At 58.5% G+C, this 7812-nt stretch overlaps 1 protein-coding gene across 1 annotated transcript; it reads right to left on the bottom strand.

Annotated features, from left to right (window-relative positions):
• Window positions 1-207: 207 nt before the first annotated feature.
• Window positions 208-6969, bottom strand: TENT5B (terminal nucleotidyltransferase 5B). The gene is made up of 2 exons (XM_063418799.1): window positions 6529-6969; window positions 208-2824 (listed from the first exon to the last, which is right to left on the bottom strand). The coding sequence occupies exons 1-2, from the start codon at window positions 6706-6708 to the stop codon at window positions 1805-1807; spliced, it is 1200 nt and encodes a 399-aa protein (XP_063274869.1). The 5' UTR covers window positions 6709-6969; the 3' UTR covers window positions 208-1804.
• Between the last annotated feature and the right edge of the window lie 843 nt (window positions 6970-7812).

Below are 7812 nucleotides of genomic sequence, written 5' to 3'. Positions count from 1 at the left end.
GCACTGGGAAATCCCAAGCTCCCAGCACAGGGATGAGGCTCTGGGGAGTCAGGGGCCTGTGCTGAGGGAGCAGCTGAGACCTGCAATGAGCTCGGGGCCGGTGCCACTCCCAGCTGGGTTAGCTCAGGTCAGGTGGAGGAGCCACCCCCACCCCTTGCTCCCCGTCCACATTGCCCCTACCCCAAAAAAGGTACCAATCTGGCTATACACATTCCAAGGATCTAGTCTTTATTTCAATCTGCCCGGCTATTACAGTTTCGTCACAAAAACAAGAGAAAAAAACCCACCAAAAAAACCACAAGTTAGTAAAGACACTGGAGTCAGCCTCGGGGAAGCACCAGGAGGCCGCGGTGCCCCCGGAGCAGCACCCTGGGAATGCCAGCTCTGTGCCCAGCCTGGGACGGGCACAGCAGCCCAGGCACCCCCGTGAAAAACCTCTGTGCTCCGGACACCCAACAGCCTCAAAGCCACTCGGACTGAGAGAGCCAAACCCCAAAACACCAGAGGGCCTGCTCAGAAGACATTTTTTCCCTAAGGCCAACTAACTTCATCCCCCTTCTCCCCCAGGCTCCATTTCTAGCTAGAGAATGAATTTCAAATGCTATCAGTGGCTCACACAGGGACTCACAGAGCTGGGAATAGGCTGCTTTGGAGACAGGCCCTGCCCAAGGGATGATCTCCAGCATGGAGGAGGTTTCTCCACCTCCCTGGAGGACACAGCAACAGCTGGAAATGACTGACCAGTGACCTGGATGGTTTGTGCTTCAAAGGACAAGCCTTGCCTTCCCCAGTGGCCCAGCTGGCCTCTGGCTTTGTGCATTAAAATCACACTGCATGTCCAAAAAAAAAAAAAAAATTCATAAGAGCAGCATTTCAAATTCCCCTAGAAAATACAGGATTAGGTACGGCAGCCTGGGGCAGGCTCCTGGACAAATCATCTGCCTCATCATTTAGGAACTCAACTACATTTTGGCACTGCAGACTTGGGAGCTTGAAGAAATCCATGTGTAGGTCCCTGCTGCCTTTTTTCCAGCAAGCTCTGCACAGCATTTCCCACCTGGCACTCCCCCCTCCCCAGTGTTCCCAGTTTCAGGGTTTCCACATAGCCATTCCAATCCCCCCAGGTTATGCAGCCCCTCTTGGGCTCTCTCTGCTCCAGCTGGTCCTGCACAGGCAGCAAGCCATGCCCAAAGCCCTCAGCGACACAGAACCTGCTCTGGCCTCAGCCAGGATAAGAAATGATCTTGCGACCCTCCCCACCCACGACAGAAACATTTTCTTCTTCAGACATCCCCCACTCAAGCTCTGGGCCATCAGCCCCAGCAAAAAATAATAAAGGTTTACAGTACAGTTGTGTTTATATTGTTACAGGCACTTAAACAGGATTCTTTGGTCCTTCAAAGGAATTAGCCACTCTGGCTTCTCTCGGCAGAAACCAAAAGTTTGCACACCCATAACACCTCCTGCACTAAAAAAACCACAATTCAGATCCATTTCAGGGCAGTGCAGCTCTGCCTTAGCATAATTCTACAGTCTCCCCTCACACACCCCCACCCACCCCACTGCCTCCACAATTCCATAAGGAGCCATTCCCATAACACTGCACTTCCCATCACAGTGTACAGCAGACAAGTCCCGTTCCAACAATCCCAGGAACGAGACACTCATGCAAGAGTCCAGGAAGTTTCCTTTTGTTGCAGCTCTAGGAAGGTCGGTAGGTTTTATTTTGCTCCCCCTCCCCACCCTCCCAACCCCCCAAGGCAAGGAAATACCTTGGAGGACAGACCCTGGAGTTTGTCCTGGCTCAGTTACAGGGAAGCCACGTGGGGTAAGACTGATTGCACGGCAGGAAGGGCTGCACGTGGGTCACGTAGTAGTTGAAGTTTATTTCACTGACATAAGGGGCTGGCTGGTAGTAGCAGGTAACGTTTGTGACGGTGGGGATGATGTTCTGCTCAGCCAGGACCCTCACAGCCAGCATGGCAATGAGGTTCAGGGTCTGCCTCCTCTCGTGTCCCATGAGGCAGACTGTGCTCTCATTGACCACCCTGTGCAGGGTCATCAAATAGTCATATCTGTTGCTCTCCATGCCCACGAAGTGGCTCTGGAGGTAACCCTCCAGCTTCCTCAGCTGCTCGCCGATGTCAGGGAAGTCTATGAAAAACCTGGAGCACATGTACCTCTGCAGGGCCTTCATATCCACCTCGGACTTGGGCTTGAAGCCCCTGACCAGGAGGTTGCAGTACTTGAGGAGGCCCCCGCCGCGGATCTCCTCGGGGCTCCTGGTGGCGATGACGCGGCTGCGCAGGTGCTCCATGGCCTCCTCGAAGTCCCCGTACATGCTCTCCCCGGTCACCGTGGGGTGGAAGTTCTCGGCCATGGGGTTCTCGGAGCACTCCCCGAAGAGCAGCAGCGAGTCCAGGATGATCTGGAAGGAGTCCACGCTGAACTCGAACTGGCGCCGCAGCGAGTCCACGAACTTGAGCTCCACGTTCTTGCCGCTGTTGTTGGAGAGCGAGATGAGGCTCCAGCGGTCGGTCTCGTTGCACACCTTCACCAGCTTCTGCACGTAGGCCTCCTTCAGGGTCATGGGCGTGATCTTGTCCTTGTTGACACCTTCGGGGAGGAAGTCGAGCAGGCAGTCCATGACCACATCTCGAACCAGCTGGAAAACGTCTTCGGTCTTCAGATCCACCCCGAAAATGAGGTCCAGGTCCTTGTAGCCCAAGCCGCTGTCCTGGTGGAGGACGTGGCTGGCTGCTGAGCCGTTCAGCCTCACGTTGTGCACTGCGATTCCTTTCTTCTCCAGGCGGCTACGGACAACCTGAGACAGAGACAGAGTCGGTGTGAGGCAAGAGGGAATTCCTGGAGCAGCCTGGGGACAGCAGGATTCACTCCCAGTGCTTATATGGGTCACTCCAGTGCAAGACAGTAAAATAAAAAGCTAATCCATTGGAAATAGGTCACTTTGGAAAGGATCCCAAGTTCTGCCAGCAGCTGGGGGTGGCTCTCTTTTACTTATTCCCTGGCATTAGAGATCTGACTGCACAGGATCAGCTTTTGTGCCACCAGTGCAGTGTCTGCTCTCCCTGCCCTCCCCACACCGACCTGGAGATGCTTCCTGACCCCGTTTTTTGGGGTGGTCTCTGCCCTCTTCATCCCCTCCCAGTTCCAGTGACCAAGCCAAGACCAGCCAACCCCAAAGTGACCCCAAACAGGAGGTGACAGCCCAGTCTGCAGCAGTCCCTGTGGAATTAATCAGGGTGGCTCACTCCTTTCAGCCATCCCTTTGGCCTGTCAAGATTCATTAAAGGCAAATCAAGATGCCAGAGCAGCTCAAAAGCCCCAGCCAGGCGTATGCAAGTTCATGTCCCAACTAGTAAGTGTATCCTAACAATTTCCAGTGTGTCAGAGCTTCGTGCTGAGCTTGGCGTGCTATCAAGCACAAGAGGCACCTTTCATCTTACGGGTGTTACTCCGGTGATTTTAATGCTGCCTGCTCAGGCCTGGCACACCCAGCAGCCCCTCCAAAGCTTTGTTCATTTACGGGGAAGCTGAATCACCTGCCTGATTACTTAACAAGCAGGAGGCTAAAATAACCCCCAAGACCATAAAATAAACTATCTGGACACCCTTATAATTTGAGTTTAACTCAGCTCAAAGATCCCAGGAAGATTAGGTTTGCACCTTCCACCTCTCATCCTGCTTTCATGTTCCCCTCCAGCCATTTCCCATTTTCCTGGGAGTCCCAACCAGCCAGCCTAGAGCAAGGTCACAGCTTGAAAGAGCCAAAGCTTGGGACACAAATGGACAAACTGGATCACCAAGGGCCAGTCTGACTGGGCCCTTCAGTCCTGGGAGCCTGTCCTAGTTTGAGAGGCCCCACAAACTCTGCATTTTGGCTGCCCAAAATGTGAATTTCAATTCAAAACTGTATCACACAAGCCAAACCCTCCTGGTTGCCCTGGGCCTGAGCAGTTCTGGTCTCAGCAGCAGTAAAACTGCCCCTCCATGGGTTTTGTTTGGAAGGAAGAACACACAAAAGGTCAGACACTGCAGCACGAAACCCTCATCACACCCCAGACCCTCGGTGACCGCACCAAGGGCCCCCAGCAAGTTCTGCTGCCTCCACAAAAACATCCCAGAACAAACCCAGTGATGTTTTCACACCTGGGAGGTTTCCAAGGCTCAGGGGGTAGCTTCGCTGGTGGTGCTTCCCTCTCTCCCTGACATGAACCGTCCCTGCTCCGGCCAGAATCACAGGCGGGCACCAGGCCAGGGATGACAGGGAGCTGCCCCCAGAGCTGCCCCCCAGAGCTGCCCAGCCAGCACAGCCAGCAGGAGAAGCTGTTTTCCAAGGCAGAGAGTTTGAAAAAATTAATCTGCTCCTAGAAGACACACAGGGTTATTGCCCCAAACTGAACAAACATCACACAGCGACCCAGGGGAGCTCCTGGCCTGCGCCTGTTGCCAGCTGGAGTCACTCACCCGGGGCACAGCTCCAGCACTGCTCGTGGAGTTAAGGGTTGTGTGCTCTCAGGCTTAGATAGACCAGATATAGGTCACAAAGTGTGAGATGCAGAGCTGGGCCCAGTGCTCGGAGAAGATCTCACTCCAGATTAATTTCCTAACCCCTAAGAACATCTGCTTAACGCCTTTCTGGGCACGGCTCAGGACCTGCAGCATTCCAGACCCATCAGCTCCAAGCTTACTCGAGTTTCCCCATGTCTATCTGCAAGAGATATACTCAGAAAACAGGGAAAAACCCCAATTGCTGGAGTCAGCGTGGTCCCAAATCACCCCAGAAACCTCCAAGCTGCACAGCAGCAGGGAGCAGAGCACTTTGCCATTCCCTGGGAGCTTCCACCCACCAACCTTCACCTGGAGCTTGTCCCCGCTGGCTGCAGGCAGTGGTTCAGGGCTGCATTTTCCCCAGAGGGTTGGATATTTCCAGGGTTAGGCAGCTGCTGACCTGCTTCCCAAAACAGCAGCTCACCTTCCGTGTGGTTGGGATAATTGACTGTGACAGCCAGGCAGGAGCAAATCCTGCTGCGTCCTGACCCGCCGCTTCCCACCTCCCACAACAACAACAGGATAAATAAGTGCCTTTTGGGTTACTTGTTCCAGCTTAGTCAGCCCTAAACACAGGGTCTGCCGGGCACAATTACAGCCCTCGGCCGGGCCGTGTTTGAAGCTGCTGCTGCTGCTGCATCCTCCGGGGCTGCTGCGGGGCTGGTGCTGCCCGGAGCCTGCAGCTCCATCCTCACTCAGCCCAAAGCTCCGGCAGCCAAACCCAGCGCTTCTGCCCCGGCAGAGGCGGCAGGAACTCGAGGAATCACAAACCCGCCTTTCAAATGTCACCTTTCCATCTCCCAGGCTTAACTCTAACTATTTCTCAAGCAGCTAAGGCTCCGAAATCCCGGTTATTGTGAAAGCCAGTTGGGTCTTAGCACCGTGAATAGGCTTTTTAATTAGAAGCCGGCATGCCCGATTTTACATTTGATGAGTCATTACTGAGGAATGAAGTCGCCTCCCAAATATGAATATGCATCAGCTCATTCGAGCTACATTGTTAGTTTAATATTAAACACAGTTATTACTTGATGGTTAAACTAAGAGGAGCTCTTGAACAAGCTGAACTCTCGAGCAGGCTCTGGAGCATTCAGCGAGGGGTGCCCAGAAATCAAAGGACACGGACATCTGATCCGGCCTTTGAATTAATAACTCTGCCTCTTCCAACACGAGCCCAACATGTCCACCAGCACGAAGCCATTTCGTGGAAGCAGCTCCAAAAAAAGCCACTTTTACCCCGGCCACACATCTCACTGCATTTTAGGGCAACAAATTAACTCAAGAAAAGGAGTAAACAGGTAAGAGGGGAGGAAGCTAAGCAGGATCTACGGCACAAGCTGCAGCAGCTCCAGGGATGGGGTGAGCCTTTCAGGAGGGTCCTTCCAGCTCTGGGTGCTCCTGCTGCAGCTCTTGGCAGGGGCCAGCCCCACCAGGACCCCCAAGAGTGGAAGTGAGGCCAGCTGAGCACACAACACCCCCAGGACGATGGGGACCAGCCCCCCCCCAACTTTTAACTCCCCCTGGAGCAACCAGGCCCGGCTGGACAGGACTCGGAGCAACCCGCGCCAGCAGAAGGTGTCCCTGCCCATGGCAAGCGGCTGGAACGAGATGCTTTTCCCGAACTCCAAGCCTGCCAGGAGTCGGGCAGCGTTTGGACGACGCTTGGAGACACTCAGTGGGATCTGGGGGCTGTCCTGTGCAGAGCCATGGCCGGGCACGGCTGACTGAGGCTGTTCCCGATCTCTCAGGTCCCTTCCAACCCGAGCCGTGCGACGGCTCCGCGCTCCCCGCACGGCCGCTCTGCCCTGGGCAGGCCGAGGGTGCCCGGCCGGGCTGGCTCGGGGCCCGCCGGGCCGCTTAGCGCCGCCTCAGCACTTTTATTTTCTCCGTGACCCCCGGCGGAGCGGGGCAGAGTCCAGCGGGCGCCGGAGCGCGGCCCGCAGCCCCCGCGCTCACCTGCACGATGGTGCGCGGCCGCACCGACAGCGTGGGGAAGTTGCCGCGGCCGTGGATGGGCACGGCCTCCCCCAGGATCTGGTCCAGGCGCTGCACCTGCTCCCACGTCAGGACGCTGAAGCGGCTCCCGCGCTGCTCCGCGCCGCCCGGAGCGGGCCCCGCCGCCGCCGCCTCCAGCATCGCCCCCGCCGCCGAAGGAGCCGCTCACCCGGAAACCGCCCGGAAACCAGCCGGAAGTGCCGGGCGCCGAGGGGAAGCGGGAGGAAAATTTAAAAATGGGGGGGGGAGGGGAAAACAAGCCCCCGAGTGGCGCCGGCGAGGGGCGGCTGCGCGGGGCGCGGCGGGAGCGCGGTCGGTGCCTGCAGGGAATCGCACAGAACCGGCCCCGGCCGCCCCCCGCCCGCCACCGGCTCCGCCGAGCGCTGCGCCCGCCCGCGCCCCGCCGCGCCTTATATAGCCCCGCGCCGCGCCCCATTGGCCCGGCCCCCCGCCAATCCCGGCCCGGGCCCTGGCCCAGGGGGAGGAGCGCTGTTGGAGTGCGGCCAATCGAAGCGGCGATGAGGGGAAGGGGCGGGGCGGGCGCGGCCCCGCCCCCCGGCGCGCGGGAATCCCGGCGGTGATTGGCGGGGCGCGCGGGGGGCGCGCGGGGGGCCCGCACGGCCCCGGCCCCGCTGAGTCACGGCCCCGCTCCCTCGGTGCCCGCGGGGTCCCGGGGGCTCCCTCGGGTGCCCGCGGGGTCCCGGGGGCTCCCTCGGTGCCCGCGGGGTCCCGGGGGCTCCCTCGGTGCCCGCGGGGTCCCGGGGGCTCCCTCGGTGCCCGCGGGTGTCCCGGGGGCTCCCTCGGTGCCCGCGGGTGCCCCGGGGGCTCCCTCGGGCGCCCGCGGGTGTCCCGGGGGCTCCCTCGGGCGCCCGCGGGTGTCCCGGGGGCTCCCTCGGTGCCCGTGATGGCCTTTGTTGCTCCGTTGGTGCCCTTGGATAACCATCCCACCGACACGCCCTCGATGCCCACTGATGCCCCATGGTCTGATGCCGCAGCGATGCTCCATTCATACCCCGGTGCCCCGCACATGCCCTGTGACCTGATGCTCCATTGATGCCCATCGAGGCTCTACAGGCTGGCGCCCCATTGACTGTCCCTGGAGGGATGCCCCACCATCGTCTGACACCCCATAGATACCCCATTGCCTGTCACTCCACAGCTCAGTGTCCCCATCCTGACACCCCCAGCTCCCCCAGGCCCCTCTCCCTGGCCAACAGAGTCCCCAGGGCCCCCATGTGCCAGCTC

Source organism: Prinia subflava, chromosome 24 (genome assembly GCF_021018805.1).
Source record: "Prinia subflava isolate CZ2003 ecotype Zambia chromosome 24, Cam_Psub_1.2, whole genome shotgun sequence".
Lineage (NCBI taxonomy): Eukaryota > Metazoa > Chordata > Aves > Passeriformes > Cisticolidae > Prinia > Prinia subflava.
Note: the sequence above shows the minus strand (reverse complement) of the source record. Positions and strands in the feature narration are given on the sequence as shown.